Source organism: Macrotis lagotis, chromosome 7, assembly GCF_037893015.1.
Source record: "Macrotis lagotis isolate mMagLag1 chromosome 7, bilby.v1.9.chrom.fasta, whole genome shotgun sequence".
Classification (NCBI taxonomy): domain Eukaryota; kingdom Metazoa; phylum Chordata; class Mammalia; order Peramelemorphia; family Peramelidae; genus Macrotis; species Macrotis lagotis.
The window spans coordinates 5,114,947-5,136,222 of record NC_133664.1 but is presented as its reverse complement, the minus strand read 5'-3'; the positions used below and the strand labels follow the sequence as shown (position 1 = coordinate 5,136,222).

General features: G+C 47.4%; 1 protein-coding gene across 1 annotated transcript in view; it reads right to left on the bottom strand.

Moving 5' to 3' along the window:
• Nucleotides 1–21,276, bottom strand: part of SCIN (scinderin) — a 51,758-nt gene that overhangs the window by 10,903 nt on the left and 19,579 nt on the right. The window contains exons 4-7 of the mRNA XM_074195396.1: nt 16,522–16,671; nt 5,083–5,175; nt 3,186–3,318; nt 1,973–2,061 (exon numbers count right to left, since the gene is read on the bottom strand). Coding sequence (XP_074051497.1) covers nt 1,973–2,061; nt 3,186–3,318; nt 5,083–5,175; nt 16,522–16,671 — 465 coding nt within the window. The remainder of the gene's footprint in view (nt 1–1,972; nt 2,062–3,185; nt 3,319–5,082; nt 5,176–16,521; nt 16,672–21,276) is intronic.

Genomic DNA, 21,276 nt, shown 5'->3' with positions numbered 1-21,276 from the left:
ACAGTCCAGCTTCCATTTGTCAGGCAACCCTCTAATCCTGAGCCTGAGGTTCTGCACATCAGCACTTCTGGGTGAAGAGTCAGTAATTGATCCTAGAGGAAAGAGGGGCAGTGACTGTTTGGACATGACTCTGTGGGGGTCACAATGTGGGTGTCCCTGTAGACTCCCTCTCTCCCCCGATGCAGATCATGAGCTCCCCTTGCCAGAGATGATTGATTGTTTTGGACAAATGTCACAAAAGCCTTCAGATTTACCTAGGATGGTGCTTGGGTGAAAGATGCATAAATTCATGCCAAGCTCATCAAAAAAGAGAGTTCAATTCCACAAACATTAAGTCTCTATTGAATATGAGGAACTGTACTAAGATTGCAGACTAAAAAGACAACAGTCTTTGACCTCAAGGAGTTGAGAATGTTAGGAGGGTGAGGCATACAAATAAAGTACGTCCTCCAAGTGTCTATGGTACATGAATAGAAGGATGGGGCAATGTAGAGGGTTATGAGTCTGGGGGGAAGAATCTGAGAGTCCAGGGCCAAGGAAAGTTTCCCAAATGGGGCCTGAAATGAATTATGGAGGAAGAAGCCAAGTTAATTATAGCTAGCATTCATATAATCCACTCATTTCAGGCACTGTGCCAAGTGATGAGGGTAGAAGATTCAAAATCAGCTCCTCGACTCAAGGAGTTCATAATTGAAGGTGGAATGGACAGAGGGCACTGGGCTAAGGTCTGTAGGCCAGGGCAGCAGGAGCAGAGAGAAGGACCAGTGAGGTGAATATGGCCAGTTGGTATGTTGGTCAGACCATGAAGGGCCTTGAATGCCAGACCAAGGAGTTTGGAGTTGATAGGGAACCACAGAAATGTTTTGGTCTTTTGACTGACCTGGTCAGACTGGTCTCTTAAGGAAATTATAATTATAATAATAATACTTATTATTATTATTATTATTATTATTATTATTATTATTATTATATCATCTTAGGTTTTTGCCAGGCAATGGGGTTAAGTGGCTTGCCCAAGGCCACACAGCCAGGTAATTATTAAGTGTCTGAGGGCAGATTTGAACTCAGGTCCTCCTGACTCCAGGGCTGGTGCTCTATCCACTGCACCATCTAGCTGTCACTTAAGGAAATTTTTTTTGTAATTACATACAAGCATTGAGTCAGAGTCTGTGAAGCCAATGAAGAGGTCATTAAAAAATAGCCTGTTAGGAGAAACAAAATGGGACAATAAATCAGTATTGGACCAGGTGACTTCCCTCAAAGGAGGTGACTAGGAGCTTCTGCTTCTTGATACACAATTGGGACTCTGGGAAGGATGGGCATGGGGCCACGATGTCCACATATGTGCAGGACCACATGAAGAGCAGAACCCGGCTTCTCAAGGAGAAAATTCTTGGGGGGTGCACATATCCATATGCAGTGTTCACACATACACACACACATACACACACACACATACACACATGCATATATTTCTCCTATTGAAGGAAATGGCCTCATCTGCCTCTTGGTTAATAAAAGGGAAATGTCCAACACTAGGTGATATTCAGAGGTGGAGGGGTCCCAGGTGCTAACCCTTAGGTCTTGTGTCCCTCCACTCTTAATTGTGGTAGCATCTCCCTCATAGGACCCATTCTTCTCTCTCTGGAAGGGAGACTATAGTCTTCTATTCCCTTCCTTCACTCATCCTTTCTCCCTCCTCCTCCAATGAGCTTGGATAGGCTCCATCATGTTCTATCATTAGAATGGAACTCTGTGAGGGCAGGGCTTTGATTTTTGTGTCCCCAGAATAAGGAGCACAGCTCCCGGGGGGGTGAGCAAGCCCTTCACCAATACTTATTGGGTTGGGTTGGATTGGATTAGAGAACCCTGGATCCAATAAGAAGGAATGGAAGATTCCATTCCTAGCTCATTCTGGAGCTAGGGCATTCCCTTCTGGTTGACTTTGGCTTCTCTTCTTTTTTGAACCTACTTGGGTATTGGGGGGATGATTCATTTTTTGCAGGAACTCTTCTGCTGTCTTCAAGGCTGCCTTTCTCTCCTCAGGATTAGCATCTTTGCCTAAAATAAAAAGAACACAAAAAATAATGGAGAAGAGGCTGGAGACTAATCACTCAATGAAATGATCAGAAAAATAAGAGATTCCAACTTTATGCTCTTGAGAAATCAGGGATTTGAAGTTTTTAACAAACATGTGTTAGATAACTACTACATGTTAAATAAAGGGGATGAATGGAGAAAGTGGAGGGAGGGAGGGAGGGAGGGAGGAAGGAAGGGGAAAAAGTGAAGGGGAAGAGAGGAGAAGGAAAGAAGAAAGGAAAACATTTCTTCCCTCTGCTTAGTACTAGATGACCTTGGTCACATCACTTGCTCTTCTTGAAGGAGCTTGAGTTTCCTAATCTACAAAGACAGAAGTGTGACCAAGATGGTCTCTTCCAGCTTTAGAGCTCAGGGTTCTGGGGGAGGGGGCCTGATATACTCAAAGGGGGCACACGATCACCTCTAGTTCTTAAATACTTTATGATCAGCTGATCTGATCCTTGCCAGGATCTTGTCATCTCTGGAGGCACTATGGGGACACTGACAGAGGTGAGGTGGACTACACAGCTGCGTCACATCTGCAGCAGAATTCAAATTCAGGGCTTCTGAAGACCTGCATCCACTTCACCCCCCAAAGGAATAATAAGCCCATGCATGCTAATGTGAGGAAGAGAGAGGACTAAGAGCTAAGAGGAATCATGAGGGGAATCCTTTAGATAACTGATGAGTTTACTTTGAAAAAATTTCTAAAGTTTAAAAGGAAGAGGGGAGGGAGAGTGGCATCCCAGGTGTGGGGTACAGCTGAGGCAGAGACCCAGAGGAAGGAGAGGCAACATCACTTAAAAAGCCTGAGGGTGGTTTGCCTTGTGGGAGTCTGAGAGCAGGTGACCTACCACAAACTGGGAAGGTAGACAAAAGCCAGAGTAGAAAGGATATTGAATGTCACCCTGAGAAATGAATATTTTGTTCTGGCAGCAAGAAGGAGCCATAGAAAGTGACTGATGGTCAGACATGCATTTGGACTGGGGCGGGGGAGCAGGGGGTCCAGGGAACATTGAAAACCTTTAGTGAAAGAAAACAATTTTTGCCCTCCAGAGAGTGAAGCTATCCTAAATAGCAGCAGCAATTTGAAAAATGCCTCCTACCTTTCCACACAAAAATCTGCTTTGAGGCCATGTGCTCCAGGATGAAGCATTCCTCGGATTGAAGCATTTCCCTTGAGAACGGGTTTTCTTCTGAAACTATGGACACGCTCATGGCCCCAGTGGCATCAGAAACCTAACCCAAGAAGAGGGTACTTGGTGAGGGCCTGAGAACCAAGTCTAAAGAAGTGGGGATTTAACTCACCCAGACAGAAGGTGATCAGTCAGGAATGGGGTTTCTGAGCCCATGCACCCTTGGGGGGGGTCATCAGATCCACCCTTTATTATAGAGATGAGTGAGACCCAGGGAACTAGGGTCACACAAACCAAAAAGTAGTGGAGAGAGGATTTATACCTAGGTCTTCTTGACTTCAGGTCCTTGGAAGAGAAGCTACATTTTCTATTTTATGATTATTAAGTCATTACAGATTTAGAGAAAACAACTCAAGGCTGAAAAAGAATTTCCAGGAATCCTAGGAGGGAGAGTGTGTTGGCATCTTCATGCCCATTTTATGGAGGCACCAACTGAGGCTCATTGAGAGAACTTTCCGACTCACCCATATTCACACAATGACTCATCTTGAACTCGGTCCTCTATCCACTGTACAACACTAGCTCTGTTTCCTTCCCAACATGTTGCCCAAAATGAAAGATGGGAGACAGGTGGGTACTTCTCTCTGATTTTTCTCCATCTATGCCTCTCTTGTTTCTTGTCTCTCTCCCTCATCTCCTCCGCTTCTCCCCATCTCTCTCTCTCTCTCTCTCTTTCTCTGAGGAGCACTAAGGATCCTTCGCATACTTCCACCTTCCTGCTCTTGGTATCCCTTCCTATGGGTTTTTACAGAATTAAAATTGGATCTCGGGAGCCCCAAACCTTGCTAAGTGAGGCATCCTCTGCATGCCTGTCAGTGTTTTCTACTCTCCTAATCCTGGACCTGGTGAACCAAGGAGGGACCTGGGAGTGTGGCAGCACCAGGCCAGGGAACCAGAGCCCAGGCTCACTCACACTTTGGGGAGGGGGGCTGCCACATTTTCTTGGCAGAAGGGCAAGACTTTCCTTCTTGGGGAACGGTAGAAAAATGGGAAAACTAACATTCTATTAGTAAAGGCTCGATAGATTACAGTTTACGGTTTTCTATTTTGAGCTCTTTCTCCTGATGAGTTGATGAGCCATGGGCAGCCTGGGTGGTCTGCGGTAGCTGCCGGGCTCAGAGGCCTGCCAGGGGTCAAACTCATGGAGAGCCACTCACCATAAAACTATTTTTTTTAACAACAGCATTCAGGCTGAGCAATGTCTGTTTTCCATTTATTTTGATGAGTGTCACAAAGTTGAAAGTGAAAGGGGGTCCACATGAGATCCCCTAGACCATGGTCACTCCAAGCCTGGGCCCCCAGATCGACTTGCCTATGTCTTTGGGTGCACTACCCTGAATTTCCAGAAGAGGGAGCCCTGGCACCAGCAGTGAGGCTCCCCAGCTGCATTTGTTGGTAGAACTTGCTTCTTGTTCTATTGGATGAAGAGAGCCCTGTAGGAGGGGAGGCGGTCCCTGAGGTGAGACGGCCCTCCTCAGATCTGGGGCGCATGGAAGGTTTCCCAAGAGGAAGCAAGAGGAAGCCCCTTTGCCAAAACTCAGAGGGACAATTGCCCACTCATCATTGGCTTGGCCCTCCAATATAAAGCTTCAATGCTATATAATGAGGAGGAGGAGGAGGAGGAGGATGCTAAGAGATAGCTATGGCCTGAAGCCAAGGTTCGCGGGTCAGTTCCTTCCAATGCTTCCCTGGAAGTAGGGTTCTCAGCTCTGAACACACCAAGCTACCCTTGGTTTAGGGGTCACCATCAAGTACTGGAAGACCCTGAAAAGACCTGGAGACAAAAGACCCTAAACCCAATACTTACCATGTACAGTCTGGCCATTTTCCTGTTGGTGATATCTGCTTCGGCATCATCGTCCTCATCTCCTTTCCTGAGTTCTGGCTTTTCCCCTAAAACCTTCAAGAAAGGGAATACAGAAAAGTGAGGCCAGGTAGTGGGGGGGGGGGGTGATAAAGACATCCTTCATCCAGGGGCTGTGACTCTCCGTGACCAGGAGACCCAACTGCCAATAGGCAGTAATGGATTTAACCTGAACCTTCTTGTTTCTACAGCTCAAGACTGGGTGGGGGAGGAGAAGAATCTAAAGGAAATAGAAAGCCCTGCCCACAAGGTCTATAGGATCAGACAACTTTGAACCGACTTCCGGTTCCCAGGGCCAGACTCACAGGGATCACCAATATCTGTGCACCATCACCAGCAGAAAAACCCAGATAAAATCTCAGAAAAAAGTCTGGAAGGGAGGGGGAACCCAGCAGGGAAATGGCACTAACCGGTTAAAGACAATATGTATTGTGTTCTGAATCTATAGACACATGGATCTATGCATGCATATCTGTGTGCATCATGGATGGATGAATGGATATTCTTAAAAAGATGTTTGGTCTGGATTTGCTTGGTAGAGAACTCCTACAGTAGAAAACTACTCCACTAATGCAGATAACAAGTGCTAAGTGCCTCATAATCTACTAAAAATGTAATAGAAAAGTTAGTCAAGCTAAGAACCGAGGAAATCATCAAAAGAAGTTGACCATCTGACATACAGCGGGTTAGTCTTCTTCCCTTTAGTTGGCTTGTGTGTCAGAATACTTGTCTTTGCCATGGACTTGAGAGGCTGCAGGAGAGCAGACAGGGCTCTGGAGCTTGGGTCAAAGAGATCTTTGTTCCAGTTCTCCTCATCTGGGAAGTGAAGGGAAGGGCCCAAGGTCCCTTGATGATGTAGTATCAGGAATATAATAAAAGAACAATTGCCAGTGACCTTTGGCAGTTCTCGTGGAGAGTTGGGGCAAAAGGCAATCAAATGATCTGCCCCTTGGCAAAGGCTCTGAAGCAATCCCACAAGAAGGGCAGAGAGCCTTCGGGATGACTAGGGATGGCCCAGTGAAGATGACGGTGGCCCCCAGAGGCAGGGCTTCCCCAGGCTTAAATGAGATTGGTCTGAGGACAGACAAAGGAGTCCAGCTAGCTCATGGTCCACAGACCTCACAGAGACTCAGGAGAAGCCCCTGCATACTCTTTCCACTCTGCTTTTTGCTGCCGTCTTGGTCCTACTGGCCACCTTCATAGAGCAGTAGTTCATGATGGTGTCCGTGGACTCCATTCTAACATTGTGGAAGAATAGGGTTCATTTCCCCCATTTTCCCCTATGAAATTTTCTTTGTATAAAGAACTATAGGGGCAGCTAGGTAGAATAATTACCTAGCTGTGTGGCCTTGGGCAAGCCACTTAACCCCATTGCCTAGCAAAATAACTTTAAAAAAGAAAGAACTATAGCTGGAGGCTGAAGATGGCCCCCTCCCCAAGGACAGGGTCAGCCCCTGGAGGGCTTCTCTCTTCCAGAGGGAGCACAAGTCACTCATTGAATGGCTGATTTCTCAGTTCTTGGTATTCTAGTGATAACAAACCAACTGGATGGGGCACCCAAGCTTCCTGACCCTCCACAGTGGGTCCTACCCACCACAGTGGGCCACGTCTTGTAGGTACTCCAAACCCTCCTTACCACCAAGATGGGGAAATCGTCCTCTGCCCCCTTTACAGTGAGAGCCCTGTGATCATGCCGAGGAGGAGGGAGGTCAGGACTCCTCTGCCCTGGTCACGTGTCTGCCGGAGGACTGTGGCTCCACATCCAAAGGACAGGGATGAGCTGGAGGCAAGGAGGCAGGAGGAGCCTGGCCATCCCTGACCCCTCCTGTATAAACGGGCAGCTGGCCCTGCTGTGAAGTACGAGGCTGTCAGGAAGGGGCAAGTCTGGTGTGGCCTCTGCCAGGGTCCCTTCCTTTTCTGTCCAGGGCTGAGTTATGAATGCAACCAACCCTACTGAGATCCTGGCATTGGAGCTGACCAAGGTCAAAGGCAGGATGCACCTGGCTGGTTGTGGACGCCCCTCCTCCCCACTAACGAGCCACACTACCCCGGGGATCACATGCAGCCCCTTCCCCCATGGGCCAAGGGGCCAGTGCCTAGGTTTTCTTACATCCTAGGGATCAGGAGAGCCCTTGGGCAGTCCATGTTACCCTCACTCTGGCTACAGATATGTGGAGGACCCAACATTTTGTGCTGGCTTTCTCTTAGATTCCTGGATTGCCCACGGGAGCCCCCCACCCCCCACCCAAGGGTCTGCAGCCCCCCAGTCTAGAATGATGGAGGACACAGACAAATGGAGACAGGACATGTGACAAGATCGAGGGATTGGCGACCAAAGGGATCACAAATATTTGATCATAGGGAAGGCCCACAGAAGCGTGAGATAACAAACAGTTCTCAGGAAAGCTAGGGGCCCCACCCTGGCTGACTTTAAGCCCAAGTCTGCTGGAAGAGACCCCAGAGGACAAGTCCTCCTTTCACCAAGGAGGAGTCAGAGGCCCCTCGACAGAGTCAGTGGACTCTCCTCCTGGACTCATTTCTTCCAGGCTCAGGCATGTTCCTGGTACTTGCTGCATGGGCCAGCCCAGCCTGGGGCTGCCCATCAATGCTCTGTCCCCACTCCAGAGGCATTTCTAGAACCTCATAGGTGGGTGTCCTAGTCCTCCATCCACATCCAGAACAGCCACACAAGGTTATCATTTTGGGGATGGGGAAAATGAAAGGACTCTGCCAAGGTCAATCACACAGAGATAAGTGGGAGAGCCAGGCCCTCCTTTCCTGGCACTGCACCTGTGGCTTCTTCCAGAACCTCTAGATATGGCAGGGGCCCAACCCCCCATGTGTCATTCTCCAGACTTAGCCACCAGATCCCTGCAGGGGACCCTTCTTCTCCCCTCCCAATGCCTTCCCCATTAGAACATAAGATCTGAAGGGCAGGGATCTTCCTCCTTTTTGTTCGCCTTTGTATCGACAAGGCTTATTAGCACACAGTTTCCACCCAAGAAACATTTGTTCTGGTCGCCTCACCTGTATGACCGTTCTGTCACCTAGACTAGGGACCCCACACAGAAGCCCACCATGTCCCCTGCCCCTGTGCCCCTTTCCAATATAAGTAAATAGAAATAAAATCACTTTCTAAACAATACACGCACCAGAGAATGAATGGTCAGGGAGGTTGAAGGACGGAGGTTCAGAGGTGAGGACAGCCATGCTCATCTTAAAAGAAGGCCATATTGGCCAGGCTGGGGCAAGGTGAGCTCTTTGGGGGAGGGAAGCCAACGTGACACAGTCTGAATTATCTTAGGCTGGGGCTCTTTAGGGTTGTCACCAAAGATGCCCCTTAGCCTGAGATAGCCTACACTGCCCTGTCAGAGAGGACAGACCACACAGAGTGGTTTAGGCCTGGGGACTAAGGTGTAGGACAGAGGTACTCAACACGGCCAGAGACTTTGGGAGCCTGGAATTAGAGCTTTCCTAAATTGGCACAGACTAATGACAAGTGGGGAATCTTCTTTCCATAAGGGCTCAACCTGCCTCCAGACACTGATTCTGTCTCCAGAAACGGTTCCAGGCTGATGACCCAGATGTTGTTTGATGTGACCATGATGAATCCCTAAGTTGGCTTCAAGACCTGACTTGAAGTCTCTCACCGCTCCCTCAGTCACCCCCACCCCACCCAGGGTTCAGCAAGGGTACCCCACCCCAGCAGAAGCAGCTGCCTCCAGCTAGCTCCCCAGAGTTTTTGCCAGAGGTCACTAACTTTTAGGGTCATGACTTCCTTATCAGGAAGGTCACAAGTCTCTGGTTGAGCTGGAGTGTGCCAGCAAAGTCCACCCACTGCCCACTGATCTCTGGATCCTGGTACTGTGGACCCAAGTCTCAGGGGGATGCCACCTCACCATGGAAGGAGTCCTGCCCAGGATGGTGAAGGATATACCCCAGGAGGGGGGGACACCAGACAATCCAAGCATCCTGCCCACTCTAAGATTCTCTTCCGGCTTCTACTTCTTCAGGGACATTCCGAACTCTTTCATACCAGGCCAGTCTATACATATATGTGGGAAGGAGGTACCCCCACAGGACATCAGCTACTGAGGCATTTCACAGCAGTCCTGCTTTGGACATCATTTACTTTCCTCTTTCTCACCCAATCAAAATGGATCTCTTAAAATGCCACCTCCTCAGCTTCCTCTGGCATCATAGATGCTCAGAACTTGGGGGAAGGAGGTAATTGCTGGCTCTTGGTGAAAAAACAAACTACCAAAAAATAAAAACCAGGGCTGCTGAAAGACTTGTGCCCTAAGAATAATTTAAATCACCCTTCAAAAGATTGGTCAAAGTGATAAAAGCACTCTGGAACCATCACAACATTCACCCACAGAAAAAAAGGGGCACCATGCCCAGTAGGATCTACAGAGTCAACGGAGGAGGGCATTCACTAGAGGTTCTAGAAACAGACCCTGGTGTTTAGTCAATAAGTCATCTCCAAATGGATGCTGTCCTTTTTGACCTCCTTTGTTTGGTTCTTGAATATCACAACCCCTCAGAGCTGGAAAGGACCTTGTGAAATGCTGTCATGTTTGGATGACAGGACTGAGGGGCCAGACAGGAAGTGACTTATTCACGACCATTCAGGAAGCAGGTGGCAGAACCAGGAGTTGGCGCAGATTCTGGCTCTTCCCATCAGACCTCTGACCTCCAGATTAATAAACAAAGTCCTTCAGAAGAAGCTTAAGGAAGAGTGGCATCAATTTGGAAGACTGCCCAAAGGGCTATAAAAATGCACTTTCCCTTTCAAAGTGAAGGGAGCAGAACCAGGAGAACATGGTGCCCAGGAAGAACAACCTTGTGCAATGATCAACTCTGATGGACTCGGCCTTTCTCAACAGTTCAAAGACCAAAGACAGTTCTAAAAGACCTGCAATAGAAAAGGCCATGCCCCTCCAGAGAGAACTACAGAGTCTGAAGGCAGACTGAAGCAGGCTAGTGACATTTTTTTTTATTTTGTTTTTTGTTTTTTCTTTCTTGCGGTTTTTCTTTTTTGTCCTGATTCTTTTTTTCACAACTTGACTATCATGAAAATATGTTTGAAATGAATGTCCATGTAGAAGCTCTATCAGTTTTCTTGATGTCTTGGGGAAGGAAGTAGGGAGGAAAAATTGGAACTCAATCTTACAGAAATGAATGTTGAAAACTATCTTTACATTTCATTGGAAAAAAAATTAAATGTTTGGAAGGGATGGATAAAGAATTCCCTGTCTAATAGATCTGGTCAATAGTGAGTCTTCTAGTCTCCATCTGAGTGGGTGCAGCTTGAATTCTACAAATGTCAGTTAAACAAAGAGCCTCCATCTCCTCAGAGAGAGCCATGGGTTACCCCAAATCTCCTCTTGTCCCAGTCTCTTCAAATGATCCCCAATGAACTTGAGCTTGGATCCCCCTCCTCCAAAGGCTCTATGGCTAAGCACTGCCCTTCCTATACTTGATGACCCAAACTGAAAACAAGATGTCAGGCATTGCTTGAAGGTATCCTTGGTACAGTCAGAACTGGTTTCTTTTCCTGTAACCAATGGAAGGAACCCCTTTCAAAAAAAGCACAGATTTAGAGCTGGAGGCCATCCAGTCCAAACACCTGTCTTTGTATAGCTAGGGAAACTGAGGACCAGAGAGGTGAGGCACAGAGGCATCAAGTTACAGAGGTGGCCCTTGAACTCAAGGTCTGTCTCCAAAACCCCATTGTATTCACAGATTACTTGCATGAACATTACTCATGAAGGTGATTTTAAACCATATAAAACAAACCAGGCAGTGGGGTCAGCACCACAGAAGAGAAGAGGGGGGAAAAAATCAAAAGGATTCTTGTCATTGGTTCCATTTGGAACAGAACTTCCAGCCCCTGAAGTTGTTTGAGGTTCTCAACATCCTCCAACACCAAGTCAGTTCTGGCCCAGGATCCTTGCCCAATGGTGGAGGTGAAGCACAGAAGGGAGGCTGTTGCCAACAGGTTAGTATACCAGCTGCAGCAGCAGACAAACAGATCCATGTATCTGGGGGCAGCCGAGCTCTGGAAACCTCCTCAGGAGAAAACATCACCCCCTGGGGATTTCCTAAAGGAGATAAGTGATTTGCCTTGACCTTGCACACGTGAGCACAGAATTTAGATTTGAAAGAAATACTAGAGAGCCCTCAAATAACAAATGAAGAAAATGAGGCACAGAGAAGTTTGTTCGGATTCCTGGGTTGAAATCAAGAATCCATATTAAGCCCTAATTAGTTTAAGTACAATATTTACTGTAGGAAGCCAGTAGCAGAGATATGGAGGGGAGCAGGGCTCAAATCACTGATCTAAATATTAGTTTACATTTGTATCTAGGCCTTGGCACAGCACATTCTCTGAGGAACCTGAATGACAGGCCCTGGGTGGGGGTGACCCGGAAAGGAACATGGTGGTTGTGAGATGACAGACAGGCATTTAGAGACCAATTCCAGGCTGGCATTCAATGAGGGTAACCCAGGAAACAACCACATGAGGCCAGTGGGTGGGTGAGGTGGGGCTGCCATTGATGTGGCTGCCTTTGAATCCTTAGAGACCCTCCATCAGGTTCCCCAACAGACTTCAATGTCTAACCACAGTTAATGACTATGGGCAAGAGAGGCAGAGATAAGGTCTGGCTTCTTTAATTAAGATCAAATTCCTTTCATGTGGACATTCCTGCTGCTCTTGACCTGATAATTAAACTAAGAGGTCTTTTGTCTGAGAGGAGGTTCACACTGCCTGGCATCAATCTCCAAAACTACCCATGTGGTCAGTGGAAAGCCAGAATGGCCAGTTTTCCCATTCTAATTTTGGCAAAGACCATCTACAGCCATGGAGGGAGGCAGCCTCCCCCCCAATCCCTTCTTCTCAGCCTGAACAGATTCACATTCAAGCCCTTCCCTCTCCCCCAAATCAATCCATTTTACAGATGAAGAAGGTCTCCCATGGGTCAAGGACTCCTATTACCCAATGCCCTTGCTAGATCCAGGAATAAGAAGGGGCAGCTCCTATTGCTGAACCTCTTTGTGGGTAACCCGTGAAATACTTGGACCCTGGGAGAGAGTCAGCATTCATCCCAGCTCCCAGCCCCCAGCCCCCAGCCCCGTGCTTGGACCAGGGCTGATGCTCCATTCATGCTTGCAGAACGGCAGTGACTAGATCCACTGTTATGGGTCAGATGTGGGCTCCACTCTCTAGCTGGCATCCTCAGAGGCAGGATAAGCTCAATGAGTCAAGCTCCCCCCCCAGGCTGAAGGTCCTCAGAGGGCAACCAGCCTAACCTCGGAAGCCTTTCAACACGAGACCCAACAGTCTTTCCTTGGAGGCCTCCCCTGAGAGGAATGCTCCCCCTACCACCTCCGCAGATCTCCCAGCCCACTTTGCACAGCTCTCACCCTTAGGTTTGCCTGTCCTCAAGGGGAAACTTGCTTCTTTGCCACTTTACTTCCTTCCATCGTTTTTACTTCAGCCTTTGTGGTCAAACAACGCAAATCTAGACTACCTTCCTTGTGATGGTCTTAGAAATATTGAAAACCCATGGACCTTTCCGGCTCCAAAACACCTCCTCTCCAGACAAGGTAAGGCTAGCAACCCATTGCCCAGACTTCTGAGAGCTTCCAAAGGGCTTTCTAGATGTCCTTTCACCAAGGAGGAGGGGGGAGGGGAGGAGAATGGGGAGGAGGGGGAGGAGAGGAGGAGGGGGAAGAGAGGGAGGAGGGGAGGAGGGGAGGAGGGGAGGAGAGGAGGAGAGGGAGGAGAGGAGGAGAGGGAGGAGGGGAGGAGGGGGAAGAGAGGGAGGAGGGGGAGGAGGGGAGGAGGGGAGGAGAGGAGGAGAGGGAGGAGGGGGAGGAGGGGGAAGGAGGGAGGAGGGGGAGGAGGGGAGGAGGGGAGGAGGAGGAGGAGGGGAGGAGGGGGAGGAGGTGAGGAGAGGAGGAGGGGAGGAGGGGGAGGAGGTGAGGAGAGGAGGAGAGGGAGGAGGGGAGGAGGGGGAAGAGAGGGAGGAGGGGAGGAGGGGAGGAGGGGGAGGAGGTGAGGAGAGGGAGGAGGGGATGAAGGGAGGATGGGGAGGGGGGAGGAGGGGAGGAGGGGAGGAGGGGAGGAGGGGAGGAGGGGGAAGAGGGGAGGAGAGGAGGGGAGGAGGGGAGGAGGGGGAGGAGGGGAGGGGAGGGAGGAGGGGATGAAGGGAGGAGAGGGAGGAGGGGAGGAGCAATTCTGGTAGAGATGGCTAGAGACTGGGAGAGGAGACCGGGAAGTCTGCATGAGGAGGTAGCCATAGAAAGCTCTGTCACCTTGAAAGTGCCCTCAAAATGTCAGTGACTGTGATGATGGTTATGACTCAGCTAGGTCTGAATGTGAGCATTCTCATCACCTTTACGATCCCTGTAGTCTATGTCACAACCACGCACCTAAATTCATGAAACACACTGATTTCTAAAGGGTGTCAAGTCCAGGGGACCTGCTGGGTCATGGAGAGCCATGGCAGATGTGAGGAGACAGCGGAGCATGGCCCAGAGTAACCAATGGGCAGAAGGGGAGGAAAGGCAGACCTGGAAGTAGAGGCACCCCGAGAATGTAATCCACCTCTACTCAGTCACTATCTAGCTGGACGTCATGTTGCCCACCTTGATTTCATCATTTGTAAAATGGCCCTGCACCTGGGCCCCAAGGCTGTTGGGAGGGACAATGAGACAAGGCATGGAAAAGTTTGCCAAAATGAGAGTATTTTAAAAATCTGAGGTATTGGGATTCTTCTTAAATTATGATTAGTCATTATTATCCTGGTTGAGGGAGGTCCCACAACAGTAATATCAAGTATCTATTAAGAGAAAATGCTCAGGTCGTGCAAATGACCTTTCCCTAATTCGATCCAGCCGCCTTGGAAAAAGGAACCTTGCTGACCACCATCTTTGTACCCCTCTGGTCTCTGGTGGAGGGAGGTACATGGTAGGTAGATGTTCATGGGGAAGAAGGCAACGGGAAAGATGAAACAGGGGAGGGAAGGAAAGACTGATAGAGGAAGGCCGAAGGTAGAGGGAACAGGAGGACAAGAGAAGCAGGGTGGGCCGGAGGGCACTTTCTCCAGCTGTCAAACAATACAAGTACCGCCCAGGACCACACCGCTGTCCCCAGGCATCTGCTCAACCAATGACTACGGGCTTAGCCAGTCCAGATGACCTCAGGACCAAGTCCTTCCAGTTTGGAAAACTACAATCTGCCTTTTCTCATGATTGTGTTTGGCCATCTGTTCCACGCCTTCCTCTTTCTCATTTCTAAGCTTGCACCCCCACCCCCACCCCAGGCAGGAGGCTTTGAGCTCCTATTTGGTGCCAGAGAATGGATTTTAAGTCCACGGGGATGGTACCATGTTTCACTTCCCTTCACTTTCATTATTTGCTTTTCAAATAACAAAAGGAACAATGGACCCACAGAATGTTTCTAAATAATTAATATGCCACTTTTCAAAGGCAATGTTTACAGTAAAGAGGGAAAAAAGAGTAGGCAAGCAGAAAGGTCATAGAGTGAATACAGATAGAGGGAGCAAGACTGGGGTGCCCAGAACTGAACTCACTCCTTGAAATAGGTGAGGCCAGGGCATAATGCAATGGGACCACCACCTTCCCCGGTCCTGGACTCTGCTTCTCTAAGTGAGACCTAACACTAATAGTCGCAATGATAAAGAAAATAAAAATTATGATTATTGGAATTTCTGGAACTCCTCAAGATTGGCACAGTGCTTTACACATATAATTTCATTATATCCTTGCAATAATCCTGGGAGGTAGGGCTATTACTATTCCCATTTTACTGATGAGAAAACTGAGGCAGACAACTCACATGCAAGTAAATTACTCGCTCAGAGTCGTCCTGCTGGTAAATTCTCAGTAGACTCAAATTGTGCTTTTGTTCCCTGGAGCTCTCTGATCTACACCCAACTTTCACCCCTCTTCCCAGCTTTTACTGGTGCAAACTTTTTTTTAAGCTTAAACTTAACACTTTATGGCTATTCCTTTTAAACAGCTTATTTCATTTGATCTCATTGATGATTATATTGATATCCTTGTGATTTTGCATATTACTCAAAGATTCCACTATCCCTTCTTCCCTTCCTTCCTTCCTCCCATCCTTCCTTCCTCCCGCCCATCCTTCCTTCCTCCCATTTTTCCTCCCTGCCTTCCCTCCTTCCTTCCTTCCTTTTTTCTTTCTTTCTTTCTCTTTCTTTCTTTCTTTTCTTCTATCATCCATCCATTCTATCTATCTACCTATCTACCTATCTACCTATCTATCTATCTATCTATCTATCTATCTATCTATCTATCTATCTATCACCCCTCTGCTGATGTGGCACAAATGCAAAAATGTTAAAGAGCATTGATACAAGGACAGATCCCTGGGGCACCCCTCTGGAGACCTCCTTCCAAGACATCAGACAATAAGCAAACATTTGGGAACAAGTTCTCTGTCTCTGGCCTTTCAACTAGGTCCAGGGCTCCCTTATGACTTCATCATGTCATTCCTATAGAAACCTTATGCTCTGCCAATATTTGGATGAGTGATATCACAGAGTCCCTGATCTAACAACCCTATCCCAAGATGAAGACAACTCACTGGGTTTTTGTGATAACTGCTTCATGTTCATTAACCACCCTTTTAATAACATTAAAAAAATGTTTTTCCAGGGAACCTAATCAAATCCACTGGCCTTTCTCTAGAAGATTCCAGGTCAATTGTGAGGAGCTTAGCAAAACTGCCTTCCTAATGTTATATCAATCATTTATACCTTCTGAAATAATCAACAGAAATTACACAAAGTTATAGGAAAGAGGTGCAGCAATTGGGGGGGAACCTCCCAACCTGGGGAGGAGCTAGTGGTGGAATGCAGAATATGGTGATAGAGGGGAGTAATCAGAGGTGAGTCAGGAAGCAGATGGTGTGGGGTTTTAAATGGTAAGACTCAGGCAATGGGAGCCAGGTCAGTAACACACCCTAAAAAGATTCTCTTCATCTAACACTTGGGGTAAGGACAGAACTGTTGGACTTGAACTATGAGAGCTGGAATAAATGCCAAGATTCCAGGGAGAGAACTAAGGATGCTCATGGATCATCTCATCTATACCTCTTGTTTCATAAAGACATGGAGGCCTAAAGAAGGGTCCTATAGGAACCCTAGGTAGGTAGCAGCAGAAATGAGAACCCAGGTTCTCTAACCCCCTTTTGATGCTCTTGCCTTTGCCAACACTAGACAGGAGAACAAAGCCTCAACTACCCAGAACTCTTTCCTCCCTGAATATGAGGAGCCCCTACCCTGGGAGCAAGCTGCCGGCCGCCACACCATCTCTTAAGCCTACCTTGATAATCTCGGGGGGCTCGCTTTCATCTTCCACGACAATCAGTTGGGCTTTTCCTCGCCTCTCATTGTCCCGAATGTCAAGGGCGACTTGGTTGGCCTTCAGACGCTCATATTTGTTACAGAATGAACCGCACCACTGGTAGATTTCCTAAGAAACCGAGACAGAGACTGTGGTCATTGTCAGATGACTTAGATGGCACCTGAGTCTAGAAACCAACCTGAGGGTTCAGACTTTTGTCTCCTAAACAAAAAGGACCTTGACATTGGTCACCTCACCTGTTCCCTCTGATTGTCAGAGGCTAATTACTGGGACAGGTTGACTGCTTCATTCTTCTAGGACTGGTAAGACCACCACATCCAATCCCTCATTGTGCAGATGAGAGCCTGGAGATCCCTCCGGGGTCATCAGGTATCTGATCTTACTGTGTCTTCCAAGATGGAGTCAGTACCTTGGACAGAGATCACCCCCCTGCCCCCACTGGGATAGAGTTCTTTGGAGGGGGTATTCAACAGAATAAAACAATTTTGGCTTTGAAAATTAAAAGAAGGTCAAGAGAAGACCCAAAACTAGATCAGATCTATGATGCCTTAGCCCTAGAAATCCTGGCTCCAACTGTCTCATTTGTAATGCTAGTTAGCTGAAGTCCAGAAAGGTTTGGGGACTTGTCTAAGATCACACAGCTAATTCTCATAGAGTTGTGCATTAGGGGTGGCAAATTCAATAGAAACAGGGGCCACTAAACTGTACAAAATACTTTCTGTGAGTACATGTCTACTTGGAAAAATTCCATGCTAACATTGGTCTGTTTTTATTCATTTTTGTGAAATATTCCCCAATTAGGCCCCCCAGGTTGCATGTTTGACACCTCTGTTATATAATAAGAAGAGATAGAAGTGGGGGTTGGGATGGAGAATGAGAGAACAGCATCATTTTTATGAATCAAAATTCTTTGAACTGAATTCCTAAGAAAAAGAGACTCTGGCTTCCCCCTTTCCCTTTGCAGCATCAACAAAGAAGGGATTGATTCTCTTTAAAGAAAATGAAAAGGCTCTGGTCAAATCTGAAGGGTTCTGAGAAGGACCCCAAGAGCACAAAGGTCTTAGAGTAAGTCTGTGCACCCACACACAAATCATGAAACAAACACCTCCACTTTTCAGGGGAAAAATGGTACACGGAGCCAAAGACATTCAAATACCTCCATCTTATTCTGTCCGCATCACAGAGACCCTCAATGTTGAGTTGACTCAGCTCTGCTTGACTCTCACCATCATCCCCAAGGGACCAGGCCCTTTAGCAAATGAACCGTTTTTGTAGAGTTCTTTAAAATAGTATCTCTTGGAGGTCAAATGGACAAGCTGCCAGATAAAGCATCCATTGAGCTAAATATATCTATCTATCTGAATGTTCTCTTTTAATTGGTGTTAGTAGGGGAAGGGCAATAAGAAAGAGAGAATAACACCCTACTCACTTTGAGCCAACTCCTTTCTGGTGGTGTTGACATTTTAAAGGTATCCCTGCCCCTGCCCCACCTCCAACTCTCCCCTGTTTAAAGAACAAACTTTAATAGCTAATTATAACCTTACCCTTGGCATTCTGTGGAGTTAAAGCCACACAAAAAACAAATAACCAAGAATATTGCTGTAGGGCCTGGGAACAAGACCTGAACTTGGCCCTCCAGGCCACTCTGGCTCTTCAGCCTTGTTCAAAAAAGACTCCCGGAGGCATCTGGCTTCCTTAGAAATCTTGCCCTAGGACCTGCTCCTCAGAGAGTATTTTGGTCCTCAGAGGCCACTGCTTCTCCCCTGAACATCCCTTCACTGGGGAGCTCTCATCCATAGTCAGTCCCAGGGAAATTAGGTTTGACAGACCAGTTTGAAGAAAGTTGAGAGCCCACATTTTGGGAGACCAGCTCAGCTTAACTTTGCACCAGATTGAATGGACACGGGTCTCCCCTATGCAGACAAGTAAAAGGATAAGAACACAGGTGCACCCCTTCACCCCTCTTCCATGAATGGGAAGAGGCAGGAGGGCCATCAGCTGAGAAGGCTGAGGGGGTCTGCTCTCACAAAGCCACCAATGATCAAGTCAAACCATAGATTCAATGCCTTTAGGGTTTCTCAGTTGAAGACTGTCATCCTTGCCAGTCTGCACTGGCAAACCTAATGAGTATGTTACCCTTACCCACACCTTTAATTGACTTTAGGATAATCAGGATAAAGGATTGAGGGCCAAGCCTGGATCCCCAGCCCCCATGCAGGGGGTGTGAGCACAGCCAGCCAGACTAATGAGAACAGATACAAATAACCAACTTGGGCTTTCATTCATCATTCATTGATTCAACACCGACTAAGCACCAGAGCCTTTCTTAGGTCTGAGGTACAATGAAGAAACAGGCCTACCCTCAAGGAGAGTCATCTCTGTTGGGGGAGGGGGGAAAGAGATGAAATAGGCACATGGAAAAGTCAAGATAAATGAGTCCATTCAAAGTCATTTCTGAGGAGAGGGTGGCAATCACTGGAAGAGAGAGGGGAGGAATCAGGGCAGTGCCCAAACTGAACCTTGGAGGGATTGGGGTTAGATCCAAGACCATCATTTCTCCTATTTGGACAATACTGCCGTGTGTGCATGTGTGTGTGTGTGTGTGTGTGTGTGTGTGTGTGTGTGTGTGTGTATCTGGGTATGTTTTGAGTTTCTCTTAGGCTGCTCCTGCCTAACAAAGCCCTACAGTGTGGGACTGCAAGCATGTGAAGACCTATTAAACACAGGCCACCCCAGACACTTACTCAATTCACTGAGGCTTGCAGTAGGATCATTTCCTGAGTCAGAGCCCACACAGAGATTTCTGTTTTCCTCAGTGGGAAGGCAGGGCTTTTTTTAAGTTGCAAAAACAAGGATTCCATGTTTTTCCTATGAATTATCCACCCTTCAGCCCAGAGGAGGGTGGGAGGGCAGGCCAAACAGACTGCACAGGATGTCTTTTTCTGCAATGGCATTAGCAATAAGTCTCTAATCAATTGAAGGGAGGAAAAAGTTCAGGGGTTTTCCCTTCCTTAGACCCTTAAGAATCCATCCACCATGGAAAGTTAAAAGCAACCATGAGCATTGGAACTGGTGATGATTGATAGCATCATGATTCAAAGGATCAATGAACCCCACACCAAATTTGGGGCAATAACAGCATTTACCTCCCAAGGATGTCCTAAGAATTAAAGAAAACTTTTGATAAGTATTTTGCAAACTTGAAAGTTCTAGCTTTAAATCAGTCTCAATTCGATCCAAGAAGCATTTGTTGAGCACCTGCTGTATGCTGGTCACTGGGTTGGATCCTGGGGAAAGAGACAAAAGCATGTTTCTATTCCATTAAGAAACTTCCATTCTATGAGGAAAAGGAGAGCACTCAGTATGGTCCACCATAGTCCACTTTAGAAGGGAGCAACATCAGTAATGCCAGCAGGGAAATTCAAGGCATACCCAAGAGACTTTCCAAATGAGGTGACTGCTCATGAGAAAGAGGTTGAGAAATCAGGGAAGGCTTCCCAGAGGGAGGGGCCTTGGCTCTGGACTTTGGAGAAAGTGAGGCATGTTAGGGTCTGAAAGGAACTGTCCTATTCCAAGGCCATGGAATTCTTTCCACTGGGAAGAAAGTTGGTTCCAAGCTACTGTCAATTAGGCAGAGGCCAAAGGGCTTGCTCAGGAGTTTGGAGACCATGAACATAAACACACACACACACACATGTTTCTTTGTATGTATATAGTCATTGTGTCCTCAAGGACACAATGCTCCCTCTATGCCCTCTCCATACCCCACCAAAGAATCTCCATCTAGAGTTGGTAAAGAGGCCCTCTACATCTAACTAGGTGGCTCCTCAAAGAAAAGATGCACAATCCTTCACAGACATGATATTTGGGTCATTCTCTGCTGTTGGGAATTGTTAGACCTTGCAACCCCACTGACATGAACTCGGGGAACCTGGGGTCATTCTTTTTCTAAGATTTCTAATATCTAAGTGTAGTTATTCCAACTCATCCTCTAGACGCTGGGGGGCGGGCATAGACTACATGCAAAATGGTCCATGAGTGGTGATTCATTAAGTCCATCAGAAAGCAAGAATAAAAATGGAGAAAGCTGCAGAGCCTCCCCCAACACGGGAGACTGGGAAAGAGAATTGTGCTATGAGGTTCAAGTTTAGTTTTTACTTTTATTTTTATTTTTAAACCCCGTGGTCAGACTTATTCAGTCTAATTCCCCACAAACCAAGCCAAACTTGGGGTATAAAAAAGGAAGTGGAAATACTCCATTGTTTTTGGCCTGTTTTAGAAAGAAGCGAGATCATGGGGCCTATGTACCAGCTGCTCCCCGCCCCCTCCCAGGGCTGCCCATGTGAGACTGACTCATTCCAGCCTAAATGCCTTCCTCCTGGCCTCTTTTCCAAGACAAGGAAATAATTTATTTACATGAAAGGCCACAACTCCCTTCCTTGCATCTGGGCAGATTGTTTTTCTGAAGTTTTCATTTTGAATGCATTTGTTTGCTCTTTGTCCTACATTTTGATGTGGTCGATTGGCTTTCAGCCTGTGATCCAAATGGGACAGAAAAAGCCCTCCTGTTCACCCTCATTACCCTCCCCCCCCCCAGAACCTCCAAGATGCAGGGATGCCTGTCTTCCTTAAATTCTCTTTCTCCCCCAGGAGTCAGGTCCATGACTCTGTACCCAGTAGGAACTCAAAGGTTTGAGGAGGGCATGAACCGTG